Source organism: Cebidichthys violaceus, unplaced genomic scaffold, assembly GCF_023349555.1.
Source record: "Cebidichthys violaceus isolate CVI_PGR_0920_01 unplaced genomic scaffold, fCebVio1.0.p SCAF_10, whole genome shotgun sequence".
Classification (NCBI taxonomy): Eukaryota; Metazoa; Chordata; class Actinopteri; order Perciformes; family Stichaeidae; genus Cebidichthys; species Cebidichthys violaceus.
The window spans coordinates 7,451,027-7,471,802 of record NW_027176263.1 but is presented as its reverse complement, the minus strand read 5'-3'; the positions used below and the strand labels follow the sequence as shown (position 1 = coordinate 7,471,802).

The 20,776-nt window shown below is 40.0% G+C and overlaps 1 protein-coding gene across 1 annotated transcript; it reads left to right on the top strand.

Moving 5' to 3' along the window:
- Positions 1-3,495: 3,495 nt before the first annotated feature.
- On the top strand, positions 3,496-15,406 carry zmp:0000000760 (collagen alpha-1(IX) chain). Its single transcript, XM_068717797.1, has 26 exons — positions 3,496-3,574; positions 4,677-4,800; positions 5,626-6,019; positions 6,136-6,213; positions 6,307-6,402; positions 6,485-6,538; positions 9,062-9,115; positions 9,205-9,258; positions 9,340-9,393; positions 9,552-9,605; positions 9,686-9,739; positions 9,820-9,873; positions 10,215-10,268; positions 10,400-10,444; positions 10,530-10,583; positions 10,673-10,726; positions 10,820-10,873; positions 11,002-11,073; positions 11,159-11,194; positions 11,479-11,523; positions 11,625-11,657; positions 12,268-12,414; positions 12,804-12,980; positions 13,695-13,785; positions 14,570-14,647; positions 14,966-15,406. Exons 1-26 carry the CDS (start codon positions 3,496-3,498, stop codon positions 15,166-15,168), a joined length of 2,292 nt encoding a protein of 763 aa, XP_068573898.1. The 3' UTR covers positions 15,169-15,406.
- Positions 15,407-20,776: the final 5,370 nt, after the last annotated feature.

Sequence of the window (20,776 nt, the reverse complement as noted above, 5' to 3'; positions counted from 1 at the left end):
CCACAGAATCGTCTCTGCTTTGACAGTTTTAGCTCATTTTATTAGCCATGCTAGTGGTAGTCTGTTGGTTGGGGGATAATAATAGCAAAGGCATGTCATTATTCCCATGAGGGCAATACTATTGTTTTTTAATATGACGTGTTTTTTTATGTCTAATATCCTTGTTTATATTTGGAAACTAATCTATATATCTATACTTGTATGAGTATGAATATACATGTACATATATACATATATATATATATATATAAATATATATATATATATATATATATACACATATATATATATCAGTAAATGTGTCGGAGTCAGCTAGTGAGCTCATTTATCCACTAACTGACCCGAAGGGAGCTGAACACTCAGGATGTAGACTGTCTTTCTTTAAACCTAACCTTAAACCAAGTATTCATCCTAAAAGGAAGGCGAGTCCCCGCAATGTGGCTGTATCAACAGATTCATGTCTCAACAACATGAGTAATACATGGACTGACAAACACATTCACACACCTAACCATCAACTCTCTTCTAACCCTGAGGCCCTAGTAGTGGGACATTGCCTGGCTCTAGAGGAAGAGCAGTCCTGGCTCTGGCACACTTCCGAAGCTTTTTCTTTCTTTCTTGCATTTCTTTCTCTGTGCTCTCTTTTCTCTTTCACTGAGGTCTGACACTTTATTTTTTTCTTCCTTTTACTCTGTCCTTTCTCCACCTATCGTTCTCTTTTTTGAGGTATTGCTGCTTTCTTTCAATGTCTGCATCCCAACGTGCCGCTGCTGCTTTTCTGCACCAGACAGAGGTGCCATTTCCTAGCAAATACAAGCATGCCATTTTTAACAAATATTGTAAAAGTATATAACAAATACATTCCTAATCAATTAATGATGAATACCAACACATGCTGGAAACACTAGTCCAACACTTACCGTCTACCCTGTTACTGTGTGTCTGTGTGACGGTAACAGGGGGGACATTGTTAGAGAAATTCACTCGAAGCCGATGTAAAAGTAATAATCACAGGACATTTATTCTTGCAAGAAGGAGACAGGGTTGTACACATACAAGGTAATGTGTCAAGACTGCTCAGAGTTTCAACTTCAAGCCACTGGGTTATATAGTTGTAAACATACGTACACACAAGTCATAAGACAGCCCATAACAGGCTCCTTTCACATGAGATAACAAACAGGCTTTACATCAATACAGGAAAGAGAAGTGCATGGTATCTTGGGCACTCTGTTCTCACACTAAGGTCACTTTTTGCGACAGAGGAAACCATGGTTGTAGTTTAGCTCTAGGACAGAAGCTAAACTTACATTTCCCCCATGGCATGTTAATTCCCTGATCATGCGATCACCTGCCTTCCCTAAGTGTCAAAGGAAGTTCAACCAGTCAACCCACATGTGATAGGGCCTCGTGTGTAGACCATATCTTCGATGTCAAATAGGAGAAAGATAATTAGACTTAAATTTCCTCCAACAGACATGTTATGCTAAAGTTAGCCATTACTACTCATGAGATGAAAAACAAGCACTTAGTGACTACAGAGGAATATTTTTTGTACATTTATTAACATTATTTTCAAAATCACCAAAAAGAATTGGTTTGCACTATGAATAAGCGTAACATGTTATGGTTTACGACATCATTCAAGCGTTCTTAAACATTGGAAAAAAGGTTAATTAAAGAGTGATACTTCTTGTTGATTACTATTTAATTGGCAGTTTAGCCTACTTATGCTAAAATTGGAATACTTATTTTTGATTGTATGATCCTGCATACATATCATTATGTTCTATGGTAAAGGGGGTTTAACAATGTAAAACAAGCTTTTAGAAAGAATTAAAAGACCCATCTTTACACAAAATATACCGTATTATGTAGTGGGGACTCAAATGGCACCAAATGCACAGAATATAACCTATAGCACAATTAAAGAGTATTTTGAGTATTTATACTTTTATGTACATGGTAAAATCAAGCACATGTTCCAAAAAAAGAACAGTTAAGAACATTTAAAAGCAAAAAAGTATTTCTAATATCCATGTGTCTATGATGTGATAAAGAATAATCCATAATTTAAGCCATTGGTTAATAGTACCATTTTTTTAAAGAAAAAGGAAGGAAGTATTTCATGGGATATAAAAGTTGCTGAGCAGGAATGAACGAATATAATGTATATAATGCAATTTTGCTCCTCAATCAAATCTTTTGGGGCATTCTGAGGATTCTTGGGGCCTTTGCCTCGTTAATTTCTGACACTGGAAGCTGTACATCTCTGTTATTCCTTAGTTTTCTACAATCTTCTCATAGTCTGGTTGTTAGCTGCAGTGTGGAGGTTTAGATTGAAGATGTGGCCTACTCTGGGTGGAATGTTTGCAGAGCATCTTGTGTTTAGCTGTGACATACTACATCTTTCTCTCATGGAGACTCTGTGAATGGTAAAACACTGTCTTGAATGAAGATACACTAAATGTGTGACTGTTTTTTAAAGCAATTATTGAAGTTTCTACAACAGTCCCAACAAAAGTCTATTTTTCTCTAACTGTACCAGTGGATGTGTAAAGACACGTACAGAAGCTCTGCACAGTTATGTTTTTTGAGAGCTGCATTGTACACAACTTTGCTGAAGCATAGGCTTACTCTTAAACATTGGCGTTATTTTTCTCCTTTCAATAGCAACATAAAGGCCCTGATATGTTCACCTACATTTCCTAAATGTGATGACTCCGTTTACTGGACTATTAGTGACTGTAGGTGTAACTGGCCTATGAGAATCGACAGATCCCCTGGGGACCAAAGGTGGAGTGGAGCTCAGGAGTCAGGCTCGTCTGAGACCCAGAGCTTGTAGTTTGAATGGTCTTCCTGTTCAGCTCAAACACTGGGCCGGGGATGGCACTTTAGAGTGGGATATATCCTCACACCAGGAACTGGGAAAGACCCGCCTGCAGGAACCCTGGGACTTTACTTTTCAGGAATATGTGAGTATTGAAATATTTCTCTTAAACATTTTCTTAATTATTTTTTTCATACATTTTGACATAAATTGGGGTTGTATATGATGTCAGGTTGCAAATCAAAAGGAGGATTATCTTGTGAATAGCGTAATTGTTTTTCTCTATTTTGGTAAAACTTGAGAACGATTGCATGGGCAATTTAATTCAGTGGACACACTCTTATCATGAAATAGATATCATTAACCTTGGCAAACAAAGAAATCAAAATATTTAAAAAAACTTAAAATGACAATTTTACCAGTTTTGATTTGATATTCCATAAGGTTAGGCCAAGAAATGTAATGTGACATATTTTTTTTCTTTACTCTTTCTAAATCTTTAATATTCATTCATAGAAATACTTTTCAATCTCATTTGAGTGCCTGACTTAAATTTAACAGCCTACTGTACACTCATATATCAGTTAATCTGATTTATTGAATTACTGATTTCTTGAATTGTTGTACTGCAGGCACTTCTAGCCCCTGACTTCAAATATTTAAAAATGCCAGCCTACAAAAAAATGCTGGGGTTTGCAGCACTCCTTGCCTTCCTCGGACTGACCCAATGTCAAAAGTTGCCAAGTAAGTTTACATTTTTTTTTCATATACTTATTTGATGACTACAACATATGTCCCACTGTATAAAAAGTAACACTAACACTGGATCATCCCCCAAACAATATGCTGGTTCTATATTGTTGGACTTGTTAAACATGCTGATGCTATCTTTGCCAGCACAATCTTAGTAGGTCTTTTCTTGCTTAATAAACACATTATATAAAACAGAACTGACAATAATCACAGGCATCATGTTAACTGCAGTGACTATAGTTTTCCAGGCTGAACAGTGTACTACGGCACCATGACCAGCAGATGCCAGTGTTTGTCAGTTCATAGTCCATTGTTTGCCTTCACAGCAGTAAACCCAGAATCATGTTTCCTGCTCCCAGTGCCTGTGGGGACACTAAGAGGTCAAGAGAGCATCCTGGGGTTAAACTGTGTACATAAACCTTTGAAGCCCAGAGTCTCCGCTTAGTCTCCGTGTTACCATAAATATATTTGTCAACCCAATGTTTTTTTTCTACCTATGGTGTCCTACTCACAGGTAAAACGGTCAGAAATAGTGTAAGCAGTGCTGAACAATATTAATCCCAGTAATACAAGTTTTTTCAATGTAAACTGCTGCCACTTTTAAGATGATTTTATTTTGTAATGCTGGCCTATTGACTGTAATACATGGCAGTGAGACAATGAGACACGTTAAGACACAGACAGAAGGCGATTTTAAAATCAAACGGGTGACTTGTTAACATGCAACACTAAGAGGTATCAAGTTCTTCTTTGTTATAGAGTTATTTCTACTTCAGTCTTAATATTTGCAATCAGAATCTTTCAACATCCCTCCCCCACACATTTTAATCTTACAGGTAACACCACAGCCAAGCTGATGTCATTCAAACTGCAGCACAAACGCCAAATCCACTAAATCCGATAAACAGCCTCTTCCTGTTAATGGGTTTCATAAATGACCTCATTCTACCTGTGAAGAGATGGGATTATTGATGACAATGAGTAATGCATTCATTAAAAAAGAATCAGTAATATCAGCGATTTAGAAGTAGTCCTGCAACTTTGATGCTGAATCGTTGTGATGTCAAACTGAGCTCAGTGTTTGTTCTGTGAGGTTTTGATCTGCTGAAGGAGTTTCATGTGACTGAGTCGAGAGGAGTGAGGAGAGTGGACGGTTCTCAACCTGAGGCGGTGGCCTACCGCGTCAACCCCTCTATCCATCTCCGGAGGACCATGAGGTACAGTAGTAGACTGCCTGAGCCCTGTTATTTCCAATGACGCTGGAAAAATTATCAAAGACTAACTTAACATCGCCTAAAACCTTTGTTTTTACTGATCTAAAGTAGTTGAACTTCTCACCTGGCTGCAGTGATATAGAAGTGCACTCCAGGGTGTGTTAGTATAATACACCGTGACAACTCTGCTTAGTTTAGTTTAATATAGGATCCCCATTAGCTGTGCAATAAAGCATAACATTAATAGGAATGAATAAAAACTTACTGCTGACTCTCAACACAGCTCCCAGCAAATTCCCATTTGCTGGGCGTGGTTAGAGGTGCAACAAAGCACACCCAGCAGCGTTGCTGCATGTGGTCAGAGACTTGAAACGTTCCAGCTGAGTTGCAGCAAAATAATGCTTTTCAGGCTAGTGTTAAGTTACTCTTAAAAGCATAAACATGCTAGCATTGTATTGTGACCATGTTTACATGCTGAGAGTTAGTATTTAGCTCAAAGCACCGCTAAGCCTCACAGATCTGCTGTCGACTCTTTGTCTTGTTTTTTAATGAAATCTTAAGAAACCCTTCCAGGGAACGCAGCGCTGCCTACAGATCCTGAATTTTGTCCTTGACTTAAGTGGACATGTGGTTTGTTCAAATTGAAGAAACAAAGAATGTCTGTCTGCTAAATAGTGCATCAACAAAAAAATGTTTACAAAAGATTACAAAGAAATGTGTCGCATGCTAAAGTGGAATATAAAATCCAAGGAGCTCTGTTACTACTTATTCATGTTCTTATATAATATAAAACCCCCAGCTCTCTCAACCCTGACTCTTTTGCCACAGCGATGTGTATCCAGATGGACTTCCCTCCGACTACTCCGTCATCGCAACATTTAAGGTGACCAAGGACGCTGCCAAGACATCCTGGGACCTGTGGCAGGTCAGTGACCCCAAGGGTCGGGAGCAAGTTGGCCTGCGTTTCCAGGGTGACACGCGCTCTTTAGACTTCTTCTACACCAGCCCCCATGGGAGCCAAATGCTGCGGACCTTCCATGGCGTGGAACAGTTATTTGACGGAGAGTGGCACAAGTTGGCGCTGAGCGTGAAGGGCAGCCGGGTGAAGCTGCTGATAGATTGTGAAGAGGTCAGTGTGGAGTCCATTGATGGGCCGAGGCCGGTCATCCATCGAGGGTACACCTCCATCGTCAAGCGGGCTGCAAGAGATCGCTCTGTGTCTGTACGTTCACAGCTTGGATTTATAAATATATATATATATATTCTTAAGTAGTTTTTCAACTTCCTTTGATTTGGGATACAACTTTGTTTCTCACATTATTTCCTGTCTCTTTCCAGGTCGACCTCCAGCAGATGGAGGTGTCATGTGACCCAGAGCAGGCTTATTCAGAGGGCTGCTGTGAGCTTTCCAGTGTGGTGAGTCAGCTCCCATTCAACATGTTTCACTCTCTCTGTTGGAGATGTGTTTTTGGTTTTATTACCTTTGTCCTGCCTTTCTATCCATGGCAGTGTGGAGGGTATGCAGAGATCGGCCTAACAGCTGGACGAGCGTCTTGCAAATGCATGCACGGACAACCTGGCATTCAAGGACCTCCAGGACCAAAGGTTAACTTACCTGTACAGTGAATATTGGCTGACCATCCTTAAGTTGAATCTGTGTTGACATATTTTTTTTATTCTTCTGCAGGGTCACAGAGGTCTTCCAGGAAAAGCCGGAGACCAAGGAAGACAAGGAAACTGGGTAATCACATTCATGAAATATCAACCCTTGTTGACTGGATGAATGATGTTTACTTGTTGCATTAGTGTTAGCAGCATCCTCTCCCTCTTGCTGTACAATAAAGAGTTAAACTGAATTGTGTGAGTGGCATAGTAAAACTTTTATTCGTGAGACAGCAGCAAAGCTGTGGAAAATGGCAAAAGAAGTACAACTGAGACACGACAGGATGGAAACAGATCTGGAAACAGAAGTGCTTGGCGATAGTAAACATAGAGGCTCCTTTCATAGTTTAAAAACTCATGTCCGCTTTGCAAAAGATTTAGGAGGAAGCCAAGGTAAACACACACTAATACGGATGTGACAATAAATTAGTTTTTGTCGTTCTGAAATTGCCATTTGCATCTTAAAACTGAGGCCCTGCCTGTTTAGAATATAAGATTTAACTCAAACTGGAAAGAGATCACAGGATTTCTAATGGTTTTGCTATTCCATTTGGAGGACACTGAGCCAAATGTAATGAATCCCACACACACAGGCAAACAAGGCAGTTGAGCAATAACCCTACCCTCCAGTGTCTGGTAATGAGTAGCATTAGCGTGCTTAACTAGTGTGTGACATTTGTCTATTAAATGTCTGTATTTTTGTGGATAAGGCTAATTAATTCCCCACAGGAAGATCAAATTGTGAAAGAGTGGAGATGTTTGAGAGAATGATTATGAACAAAGTAGCCTGCTGCAAGAGCCTGTTTCTCATGCATCAATGAATGAATGAATACACTCACATTGTGTCCTTCAGGGAGCCGTAGACGTGATTATTTCCACTTTAAATTTATGACTTGTTAATCTCTTCATGCTTAGCAGTCGGTGATATGTTGGAGCAGATCTGAGTCTTTTGAAAACAGTCTAAAGAACATGTGTTTAAAGAAGGAGGATTATTTTTTCTTACGTATGTGATCGTTTGGCATTTAACATGCCCTTTGCACTCAAGGAAATCCCCCATGCTGCCTGAGCAAACACATGTACGCCTCCAGACCCACGTACATTCAGAGCACATTTCCAGAGCTGTACACGCTACATATTCATATCCTGAGTAGCAGCTGTAGCTCATCTGGGAGTAAACATCTGTCTTGTGTAACTTGTTAGAGTTTTGACCTCCTGCCAGCTTGTGAATCACAGAGCCCCAACATGTTTATCTCCTCCCCTGCTGGCATCCAAGGAGGGCATTTCCTGGCACAGATATATGAACTGTCCATCTCAGGTGGTGGGTGGTCCTTTGTTCGTCAGAGCTATACTGCCTTAGTAGCGTCATAAAGTTCACGGTTGTGCCTCACGCCGTACTGTCGGCCATCTCTGAGGTTAACCTTCGCCCAGCCAACTCTGCTTAAAGTTAGGTGAGGTGGTCAAATAAACTGACAACACAAAGGCATCCTGGAAATTGTCTAATCTGTTTGTTGACTCAGTGAAATACTGCCAACTGGGAAACACTTTTCCTTGTACAACTGAGGAAGTCAGCATCTGTACAAACAATAGTCTGGCCCATTTTGTTATATTTATGACTTATGTTCGCTACATCCTGCTGAACATGCTTGTGTATAGTTTCCACTAATGTTAGTGTGCCTGAAACTTGAAAACATGTTCACATTTATCCTCATTTTGCCTTATCATTTTTACAGCTTATAGGAAACATTTTTAGAAATACACAGATTTTCTTGCCGAGAGTAAGATGAGACGATCGATTCCCCGCTCATATCTGTGCTGGCTACAGCCATGAGATGGTTAGCTTAGCTTAGCACAAATACTGGAAGCAGAGGGAAACAGTGAGCCAGTCGTTTTAACTCTCTGGTTTTATGCCGATCAAACAAACAAGCTATATGTTTTAAAAAGTGAGCCTTTGTCGAGTTTCAGATCAGAAGACTAATGCTACTCTCATAACTGTCCGTTAAATATGAGCTACAGCCAGCTGCTAGTTAGCTTAGCCTAGCTGGACACAGCTAGACTGGAGCTCTCCAAAGACTTTTTTTTAATTTAGTACAAAAAAAAAAACATTTCATTGTTTTGCAATGGTTATCTGCTGTACTGTTTCTTGCCAAGGCACAGTGATTCCTGCCCTCACCGTCACATTTTCTGTTGTTGCTAAATGTTACACACAAGTTTTGCACTGCTTAAACAATATGTTCATGTTAACTTGTGAGCTTTAGAGGATCTGTTAACGTTAAGTGGATTTTGTTACCTTGGACACCTTTGGACACCTTTGGACACCTTTGGACACTTTTGGACATGGACAGAACCAGGCTAGTTTAAATGTCCCCCATCTTCCAGTCTTTATGCTAAACTAAGCTAATCTGTCCTGGCCTGAGCTTCATATTTCCCTAATTTCTCTCATTTCTAATTTGTGGATGTTTAACTAGATGAATAAATGCTGTCATGTCTTAACAGTTTTTCTGTCAGTCCTTAACGTTATGCATTTTACGGGCCTATTTTCTAAGATGGTCGATTCACAAAGAAATGGCTGCAGACTTGAGATTGAGTAAAATTTGTCTTACAGGGTATCCGGGGAAACACAGGAGACTATGGCAACATTGGCGAGTCCGGCCAAAAGGTAAGATCTGCCATTATGCTCCTACCAGGGTGTCACTTCAGTTTGGCTTGTCCTCAGAGCACACAATGAGACCTCACACATGTCCTCAGGGTGAAGAAGGAATCCAAGGCGAGAAAGGAATGAGAGGACTCTGGGGCCAAGTGGTAATTCATCACACTCAGATTTATAATTTTCTTTATCCTGAAATGTCACAAATCTGTATTAATGACATGTTGTGTTAACAGGGAGACAGAGGTCCTAAAGGGCTGACAGGATTAAGAGGGGCAGCAGGCTTCAAGGTAAACTCCTGTGCTGGTTTAGACTTTAATTAGACTTCTTTCATTATGCAGCCAGCTAATGGAGTTATAGACTTTTCATTGGATTTCTGTTCAGTTCGCAGTTAAAGTTGCTCAACTTTATGGATTACCCTTATTGTTGGCATTCTGATTAATTAAAGGGAGTTCGCGGACCACCTGGAAACATCGGAGAGACAGGACACCTGGGAGAAGTTGTGAGTTAACCTTTCAGACACAGCGGTAAGCCCCTTTGCAATGTAATTATTGTATTAATAATACTTTGGCCTCCTCAAAGGGTGCTAAAGGCGACAAAGGACACGAAGGGATTCCCGGATTTCAAGGAGTTAAGGTATACATATTTCATTCCTTTCTGTCTCCTTTTTAATCTAGATATTGTGATTGAATTCCATCATGCTTGGATTTTTTTAGGGAGAAAAAGGGACCACTGGTGTAGCAGGGCGTGCTGGGCCCAGAGGAAAGCAGGTAGGTTGTTGTCTCTTCAATAATCCATGATGGGACTCTCCTTATTCTTTGTCCGCTACCTTCAAAATTCCCTCATGTGAGCTCTGGATAGCAAGAGAATCATTTTTAATGTGGTAAAACATTGGAATAGAGCACTGTTTTTGGCTTACAATATTAGTTCATGTGGCTGGATTTGGGCTGAGATCTGAGGATCTGATCTGTAAGCTGGTGAGACACTGAAAGAATGATAACCTACTAAATTGTATATGAAGGCAGGCTCCCTGCTTCACCATGTTGCTCACTGAAGTAAATGTGTTGCATATAATGTATAACTTATGATACTCCATATGATGATTCGACAGGGTATTGTGGGAGATCCTGGAGAGAGGGGAGCTTCTGGAGCGAAGGGGACGCCTGTATGTATCACAAATTAAGCACATTGAAATGAAAATGATGTGTTCCTATTTGTTCAATTTGATTTTCATGAATATTAAAAAGTTGCTTTATATTGATGGATTTGTTTTTTTTCTGAACTTGTGAAAACTAGGGGATCCATGGACCTGCGGGCAGAGCTGGCTCCATTGGACCGATGGTGATTCACTGCTGACACACCTGAGTGCTCTCTTACACCCTCAAAATCATGTGCCTGTTTTAAAATTATGATATTGTCTACCTAGGGCATTGTTGGAGATCCGGGCCTACCAGGCAGAGATGGTGATCTAGGAATAGAGGTATTATGTTCTGCTGATAATGATATGTTAATGATGAAGTTCAGAAGCAGGGCAGTCGTGTTATGTTAAGTGTTATCTATTCCTCACAGGCTTATCAAGGACCACAAGGTGTCAGTGGAAAACTCGGACGAATTGGAACAAAGGTAACTTGGCTTTGTTGTTTGTTTTTGTGAATAAATGTTTACAATTGAGTTGTTTTTGGCGGATACATTTGTTGTGCTTTGTGTCTTTCACAGGGAGAGAAAGGCCCCCTTGGGCCAGCAGGAGAAATGGGTCCCCAAGGCCGAACTGTAAGTCACTTTTTCAGAAGACAAGCACATAATACATTTTGTACGTAAAGTAGTTTGCCATCTTAAAGGAAGACAACAAAGAATAAAGCAGTCCCTTAGGTAGGTTTAATAAATGTTTTATTCTCGAGGGCCCAAGAGGTTACAAGGGTTCTGCTGGGAAGCCAGGAAGACCTGGATTTATCGGCCCACCGGGACCTATTGTAAGTACTCGAGATGAATTTCCGGAACTCTTCCAAACACTAGTTCATTTTCCTCAGGCCATTGAACCATGTCATCTCTTCACAGGGACACGTGGGTGTGCCAGGAAAACCAGGGTCCAAGGTAATACATCCGGATCCATTACCCATTAGAAATTAAAAAATTACATAAAAATCACAATTTAGTGCCACAAATAGCTGTTCAAGAAATATGTATTGGTTCACAAGCTAAATGCAATCATATCAGGATCACTTAAAAGCTGTATAGTGTCCTGACCTTAAAATTCCTTTAAGCATCAATGTGTTTGATAGATACTCTAGTCATGGAGCAGAACACCTGTGAAATTCAGATATATCAAATATTTGCAAGCTTCTAAATACCATTTATTTTGTATTTGCCTTTTGCAGGGTGACACAGGAATACAGGGAATCCAAGGAGTTAAAGGTGGCCAGGTACTACCTAAATATATTCCATCCTCTCTGCTTATCATTACATCCACTTTGTGGTTGCTGTTTTTTTGTGGCCAAACCTAACATGAACTTTTTCTTTTCAGGGGGAAAAAGGAGTTAAGGGCCCAAAAGGAAAGGTGAGCTGTGATTCTTTTGTCAACTGTGATGAGTTGGGTCACTAAATAGAGCAGTCATGCGGGTGTGTGTTTTGTAATACTTTGATATTCCTGCCAGACAATCAACATGTCATGCTACATTCATCACATTCTCTGTTTGCAATCGACTGAAAAATCTAACAGCAATCCATCAAATTACATTCCAGACATATGTAGAGCATCTGTAGATGTGATGAGGGCCGTGACACCCACAATTCACCAAAATGAATACAAAAAAGAATGAATATCACACATTTAAATGTTCTCCAGGAGGTTTGATTTGTTTTTCATGATAATGTACAGTTTGTTTATGCATTTGTGTATTTTTCTATATTTGCAGGTTTTGCATTTTTCATTTTATGTTTACACTTTTGCTTCCATTTTACATCTCTAGAATTTACTTTTACCACTGACATTCCTTGCTAGTTTGCTTCACTGTCTATGTGACTCTGTTAGTTACTACGTTTTATTATTATAATTATATTCATATGGCATAATAAGCATTTTAAGCTGTTGCTGCTTTCAATAAAGTTTGTGTCCATGCTGAACAGATATCTCATTGTATTCTGATGGATGGATGCACTGACTCTAGGTTGGAGACCGGGCTGAGCAGGGTCCTCAGGGAGGACGGGGGAAGCGCGGTCCAGCGGGCCCACCTGGACGATCAGGTCCTGTCGGAGTCAAGGGGGTTCGAGGTGAAGGAGGACTAGATGGATTTCAAGGGCCCCCGGGTCCTCCAGTAAGTTAAATACAAGTCTATATTTTTAATGTGGCTGATACCACAAACATTACAGAGCTACAGTATCAGTCTCTACTATAATTGACACTTCATCTATCTATCTAACTGACTGGCACCCAAAGTGTTTGGTAACAGCTTTGGTGTCAAAAACACATTTAAAGAGTTCCATATTAGCCTGTAGTTATACATGACTCACAGCAAGGGTTTCATCTAGTGTGGCTTTAAATCCATAATGAGCCTGAGGAAATATTGCTGGCTTCAGTTCTTCATCGCATTTCCTCTGAGTGGCAGCCATTGCTTCAGCGTGCCCCATCCTGTAACACTGCTTATTACATGTCCCACAGTTGGGTCCCTTCCAGTGATGGATGTGGTAATGATTTGTTACACAGGGCCCGACCCTCCCTGCTCAACACGTGATCGAGGTTTGTAAGAAAGTGATCCTGGAGCAGATGTCCACCTTTGCCAACTCAGTGAAGAGGACTTGTGCTGCAGTTTGTCCTCTGTATGGAGACGTGCCCATGGGTGCCCCCGGTCCCATCGGACAGAAAGGAACCCCCGGACCTCCTGTGAGTTTTACAGTTTGGGTGTTCATTGTTCAAGGTGAATCAGCCTTCATCGATCATTGCTTTAGGTTTCATCACCTTTAGCTGAGACACACTGCCGGAGCGCAGTACATTATACATACATTGTTTGCCTTTGTCTCCCTGGCTGAGTAAAATGCAAACACATTGAAAGGGTCTGGACTGGACTACGAGGGCTGAAGTATTTGGCAGAACAGCTTGGAATGAAAACATTACGGTTTTCCACGTCTCCATGAGGACAAATAAGGAGTCACAGACTAGACACTTGGTCTGTGTTGAATGTTTTTTGGAGAGTATCAAGGCTGTCGTTGGATTGGAAAGCCTTTTCCACATTATTATACAGAGTAGAACCGATTCATGTTCCACAACTTCTTTAATCACAATGACTCTCCGGCTGATAAATGCTCTTAACTATATAAAATTATATTCTACTATATTAAATTATGGCTGCTAAGCCTCATGTTGTGATGTTCAATGCCAAACCAAGAACAGTGATGTATTGGTAGTGTGCAAGGTTTTGCCAACAATGTATTATATAATCAGCCAATGAATCTTTTGAGTTTTTGAAGTTGGTCATAAGTTTGTGAAAGCTAAATTGATGACTTGAAAAGAGCACCTGAGAAGAAAGAAAACATTGCAAGATTCATACAGTAAACACAAAAGATTAACAATGTATTTTCCTATTGATGGTGTTGTCAGGGTGACCCTGGTAATAATGGTGTTGATGGAGAAGTGGGCCTGCCGGGATTCTACGGAGAAGCTGGGGAAATGGGCCGAAAAGGAGAAACAGGTGTGAAAAACGAACCTGACAGATTTGGGTCCTTTACTTGAACCTGCATTAATTGATTTTCGTTGGCCAATTAGTGGCAGGAGAACAAACTGTAAACATATCACTAACATGTTATCACCTTATAAAGTTGAGCAAACATTTGCTTATTTACACATCCAGCAGATATGGAGCAACATTACATTGTTTCTCTTACAAAATTCAATCGACCTCTACTGTTTTTGACTAAATCCTCCACTATGTTTAGTTGCTAGTTGCTCTTTTTTTTCTGTCTGCTGTCTGTTGCTGAGCGGGTAGAGTACAGTCAGTATGTGCCGTATCACAAAAAAGCATCAAAAGTGCAATATTTCCCTCTGAAATGCAGTCAAGTCAGACTCCAGTCAAGGTTTTTCTACAATTGCACATCAGAAAAATACTTGAATGCATCTTCTTCTTTTCTTTCCACCACTGGAAAGAACAGACTCAATATACCTTTCATCATGAACTGCCGAATCAAATACTGTAAAGCTGGTAGGCAAACGTGTACATTCTCGGCTCTAATTTATGGTTAGAGGCCTGGGCATGATGTCACACTCATGCCACATTCCTGTGCCAAGTCAATGAAATTGAAGAATATTTACAAGGTGTTTTAAACGTTTATTTAATAATGATCTCAGTAACACATATGGTCTTTAATCAACATGTATGTAATGTTCTTGAGTGGAGCTCACTTCTGAAGGAATAGCATTTCTGCCTGTCTGCTGTCGAGACCAATGTGTGCGTGTGTGTGTGTGTGTCTGGCTTGCAGGTGACAGAGGAGAGAAAGGTGATAAAGGACCCAAGGGTTATGGCCTACCTGGCTACTTTGGAGACCAGGGATCAAAGGGTAAATCAATCTTACGATACTTAATACAATACTACAATACTATTGTTTGATGACTTGGTTAGAATGAGGCCTTAATAGATGTCCACATCTGGGCCCGTGCGTCATTTTACAAACTATATTCAGCTGAGTCTGTGCTCCAAATCCAAGGAAGTGGGGGGAGTAGAGTTGTTACTGTAAGAGTTGTGTGATATTTGCCAAAAAAGAAACTATTTTTCTCTGTAAATGCTCTGTTGTTGGACTCTGTGAAATAGTCTTAGTCAGCTAACTGAGCAGACAGAGAGGCCTGAAGACTAAACAACATGTTTGTCTTAATCGCAGGTCAGCGCGGACGTCCTGGCAGAGCCTTTAACGGGCAGCCAGGGAAGCAGGGTGAGAGGGGACACGTGGGCCGGCCTGGACTCAGGGGCCACGCTGGTCTCCGAGGAGCTCCAGGTGTTTGTGTCACCTCTGGGTGTGCTCAGCTCAACCCCACCAGCGGGACCCCTCAGCCAGCACCGCGGAGGTTGAGGAATCGCCCGTAGAGGAAAAAAAGAGGCTGTGTGGACGGTGAATTGAATATTGAGCTTAAAAGAGGAAAACATGGTCGATTGTTGTTTGTTAATATGTATGTTTGTTCGAATAAATTGACATTTTCATGTAAATATACATCCAAACTGAACTTCTGGGAACAGTTTGATCTACATGGTTACCGAAGACAACACCTATGTGATTTGAAGAGTGGTAACAAAATATATTTGTATAAAAAGGCCGTCTGCATTTTTATTCATAATTTTATTTAAACTGATTTCACATATCTGAGTTGTCTTTAAACATCTGTTCTTTATAATAAAACATCTTAAATTATACTCCTGTTTTATAGACCATTGTGTGAAAGCATATACACTAAACTTTCTCTTAAAGCCCCCAAATGTAGGATTTAAAAAAATTATACATTTTGCTCTATGGCAGACAGCAGTGCATCCAGCTTCTGCATCTGTAAGGTGATTTTAGTGTAGTGGTCACATTCTGTATTGCAGTCTCACGTGACGCATACTACTGCAACAATCATTAATGTTGGACTGGCTGTAAAACATGGAATACATTTGTCTGAGTGCCACAAGGACCCCAACATGACTCATCGTATTATCAGAAATATATCCTTTTGGTATAATAAAAGTCTAGAGGGGCCTTGTTAGTACATTTCTTTTTTTTCATTCATGTAAAAAGTTAGCTAGTAAGTCAGCTAGCTTGTTCACAAAGAAAGCCTCTAATGAGCATGCTCTAAAAAAACAACAAGGGGAAGGCTAAAGAACTTTGTTGGTGTATGCAGCCAGTGAACAACTTTCCTCAAATGAGGCGCCATATTGGAACATAGTATTGACATTTCTTAAGACTCACTATTGGCCCCAGAACCCCACATTTTGAGATTGGGAATGCAATGGTGTGCTAAAAGAATCAGGGAAGGTACCTTTTAAATTTAACGAAGCTCAGTGCATCTCCACAAGTGGAAGGTTTGTAAATCATGATTTCTGCTAAACTTCATTGTGTTTCATTGAATTGCAAGGATTATAGATGAGTTTAGCTGTCAACAGTAAACTTCATGACCTACAACCTGTGCTTACTCTTTTTTGAATCGTTGTTGTAGCAATGAGAGCAAACAAAGACACAAACAGCAATGTTTCCCACATGGTTCCTCGGCAGATACTGTTGTAGCGCCGTTGCTTCACAGCAACACAGAGCTGGTTTGATTCCTGGCCTGTGACAACTTTCCAGCTAATAAAACCTGCTGGTCAAGTGGAATGGAGACTCTGAATTGCTCGAGGTGCGGCATCTGTCTATCTGTATTAGCCGTGCAATGGAGCGACGCCCTGTCCAGGGCTTTTCCCCTGCTTTGTGATCAGTGTATGCTGAGAGAGAAAGGACTTAACGAGATGAGAAAAAAATAATGATTGTTTTCCACAGCTCCAGTCTAATGGAGAAACACTTCTAAAGGCAGAAACCCACAGGGAGGTCTGCATGTGGCTCTTCTCCGTGTCTTTCCTGGCTCTCATTTGTTTCCTCTGAGAAGCCCATCGACTGTAGCTCGTCATCCACCACCCCCTCTGCGACTGCAGCATCATGTGTGCCATGCTGCCCTGGATGCTACGGTCACCTCTGTCATGGAAACTATTACTAATCCACGATTATCCTCTGATTTTTCTTTCTGGGCTCAACCACTTGCTTCAGACTGCTCACTATTTATCTCTGCGGCAAACCATACAAGTGATCAAGATAAATACGGCTTAATGCATGTGAGCTGATTAAAACGACCCAGGACGGTTGAGCTTCAAAGGGATGGCACAGAATCGGAGGATATTACAGAGAGAGGTTTTATGTTGTCCTCAGGCAGTTCTTTAAAAAGTTTCAGAGCAACTGCCAGACACTGTAAATGTTAGTTGATGTAAGCAATAAGCCAAAAGTGTTTTCTAGAAGTGACAGTGAGCAGAGTGCAGATGCTGTTATGCCCAACTGTAGATTTAATTAAATATCCTGACAAAACTTTTTAACCACATTCACATGTTTTAACATATTGGCAGAATGAGATGCTGCTCTGTGTATGGAGACATCAGCATTTTCTGGTTAATTTGATTCCTCATTATTTTAATCTTTTTTAAATTTTTGTGCAACCCAATTGCATATTAATCATTTATTAATTTAGCTTATTAGCAGACTTAAAACTGATTTCTTGGTTATAAAAGATTTTTTGAGTTTTGTACAAGAATGTTCTCTCATGATCATGTGGAAAAGAGTTAAAGGGCAGTGCAAGACTCTGTGAAAAGGCCTTTATTCATTTTGTCTGAGGCTGTTGGGCCATATCATGGGAGCAGTTATTAACTTGCAGCTATGAATAACCAAATAGAAAAGAGACTTTTAACTGGTTTTCAAGCCTCTTTGATCCGTCTTTTTCCCCACATGATTGCCTGAGGGCAAATGTGTTATCAAAAATGAGTTTAGTCATCAGTTGGAAATGGGAAACATTTAAAGCTCTTTGACATCTTTGCACTGATTTTACTGCACCAATATAGATATTTTACACCCATTTAAAACTTTGTATGCCAGAGGAGCGCATGTTTTATACGCCATTCACACAAAACCATGTGAAATGCACAAACTACTATGCTATGGTGACAAAAAGCAGTTTTCCTTCCTGACCAGTGGTTCCCAACATAGGGGTCAAGACCCCTATAGGCGTTCGCAAAATTAACTTTGGCCGTTACATAATGAATGTCCTATTATGAAATAAAGATATTAAGCTGCACTCCAATCACTCCAGGACAAAGTCCTGAAGTGATTGAACAAATAGAAAGAAAATATTTTTAAGGCCATGATTGTGCTTGAGATAATGTTATGTACCCATTCAATAAAATATAAACTGAGCTCACTGACTTGTTAGGATTTGATTGCACACGTTGATTATAGCTGCTTTGTTTTGTTTAGGTAGCTCCCCTACTTTCATCACTTTGAACGTGCAATTACACAATTTACGTAGACAAATTATGTCACCTGTTCCCACAAGATAATGAGCTGTTCAATTTTGTCTAATTAGCAAGTTTCAAAACTGTCTTTACATGTGTTTAATATACTCAATCAAACTGTGGCAATTAATTTCAATTACAGCAGATTTGCTGCTTTTTTTCTTCAATTTAAAAGTGCAATACACTCCTAGCATGGGCTTAATTAGCCAAACATATTTACCATGCAATCTTGATTAGCTCACTGCTAAATGTAATCATTGTCACATTTCCAGTTATGAACACAGTCCACAGTCATATTGATCAATGTGTAGGCCTCATAAGACAACTAAGTGACTTATTGTAGGAAAATAAGCACAGGGACTTTCTGTGTTTCCTTCATGTTGGTTACAAACCAGAGACCGGTACATGGAGACAGAAGATTAGTCAGCATTGGAAAGTCCTCTCTTACCGACAGGGTGGCCACTCCCAGGCTCCAAACACCAACTCAGTATTTGCCTATGTGATCCAGCAGAGTGTGCTGAGGCTCAGGGTCAACAAGGCCGTTATGACGACGCCATTGCTGCTCAATCAGCATGAAATGACGTCTGATGACATCTTTAGCACTTCCTGTCAGGCGAGCTTTATATTTTAACACATCACTGTTTGATGATTTTTATTTACCGTGTCAGCAGTAGTAGAAAAACGCTTCCTCAAGGTGAAGGAAGCAATAACCGATTTGAAAACACTTTAAGTCCTACATTTAAAAATAAAAGTAGCATTAGCAACAAAATTTATTTCTATCTGTTATCTATAATCTATAATCTATTATCTATTATTTTTATGGAGAAAGGCCCTCTTCAGATGTGTTATATTGTTATATATAGTATTTTAAAGTATGGGTTATCATTATTATCATTATTAACATGTGAGAAGCATGTGAAAACAATTCATGACTTTATAAGATGACCATATGTATTGTATATAAAATCATAGTATGTAAAGTAATTATTAGTAGTACTATAGCTGTCAGATAAAACAAATCAGTAAAAAGTTTAATATTTGTGAAATCTAGTATAGTACAGTTTAAGTACAGAGTGGCATAATATTAAAATCATATTTAAGTATAGGACGTGAGTAATTACTTTGCACCCATAAGCATAATGAAAATTTCACATAAAGAACTACATTTGTAATGATTGAACTATATTGTAAATATTATAATTAATGTATTGAAAAGGTTATTTATTCTAATTCATCTCACTCAACCCTCTGAACCTCAAAATCCACCAGCGGGATGGAAAGCATGTTTTCTTTAAACAATCGCCAGAACTACACTGTTTATTATAGCTAGAAGCTGTAATAACCGTCATTATCATCAAATTTCCATCTTTCTGACGGTCCTTGAAGCCATCATTGACTGAGACCAACAGTCACGTGACAATAATTCCGTGAATCTTCGACATAACTGCATGCTGCTGAGCACAGTGCATTGATGAGAGGACAGGAGAGGCTGTAATTAGATGTTGTAAAAATGTCAATAGATCAATATGTATAGCACACGGAGCCTCTTTTTACCCCCCAACATTGGTAAGACGTGTGGACACGTACCCAAATGTTGGATAAAGATTTAATTGTTCATTGTTAAATTATCAAAAATATTCAACTTGCATTTTTTCCTTTTTTATGATTTATTGCATGGTAACTTTGTTATACTGCACACGTTTTGAGTTCTCTCTTCTTCTAGCTATGCTCCTGCTGTTTCCATAGAGGTGCAGGACTGTGACAGGAGCAGAAAACGACCCAAAACTGCCAATGCCATGGCTTGTCAAAATGAGTTGTTTTTTTACTTTTGAAAATGACTTTAAAATATTGAGGAAACCCATCTTATATACTCTTCTGTACTGCACTGTAGTGCACAAGAAAGCCTTATTTTTGTTTTGGACTGAATAAAATAGTGTTGTACAGTACAGTGTTCAGTGCGCTACACTGAGGCTGTTCTTTGTTGATGCAGAGCAGGCTGTCACTGAGCACAAACATGATACAACTTGTTAGAGTGGATTAAACTGAGCTCTGCCTGCTCTACTGATAGCAGTTTCAGCTCTGCATTTCTAACAACTTCCAGCTGTTTGTGCAGAAACAGCACTGCAGTAGCTTTTCACACTATGTTCATTGCTGACTTGTAAGAACATAATCTGCTGTCCATTTGGAGGATGAAGTGAAATTTAAAAAGGAGTAGTGTGATACATTGCTGGGCACTTGAGGACCTGGTGAAGGTACCATGCGCAGTACAGTATTTGTGTCTCAATATACTAAAGCTTGTTGGCTGATCCGTTGCTTGTTCTGCATCCAGAAAACTCCATGTTCTCTGGTTATGCCCCTAGCAACCCACACACAATCCAAACCCTTAACACTTGGAAGGAGGCAGTGCTCATTACTATTATTTTCCTTTTGGACTGTCAGAGATGGGCTGTCTTCTTCACTATTGCATGCTCTCCTTATCTGCTTCTCTTTCCACCCATGGTAATTGAGGGTGGCTGTAGGCCAGTAAAAGTCCGGAGTGAGGGTGGAGGGGTGGGGGGGGGGGGGGGGGGGGGCGGAGAGGAAGAAGGACAGAAAGAGAGGAGACAGAGAGCTGCTGGAAAGGGCAGGCTTTCAT

What these genes read in the sequence shown, in the direction of transcription:
- zmp:0000000760 (XM_068717797.1), top strand. Translation starts at nt 3,496, where the DNA reads ATGCCAGCCTACAAAAAAATGCTGGGGTTTGCAGCACTCCTTGCCTTC. An exon ending in AAGGAACCCCCGGACCTCCT is followed by an intron (nt 12,981 to 13,694) that starts GTGAGTTTTACA and finishes TGGTGTTGTCAG; the next exon opens with GGTGACCCTGGTAATAATGG. An exon ending in GGGCCGAAAAGGAGAAACAG is followed by an intron (nt 13,786 to 14,569) that starts GTGTGAAAAACG and finishes TCTGGCTTGCAG; the next exon opens with GTGACAGAGGAGAGAAAGGT.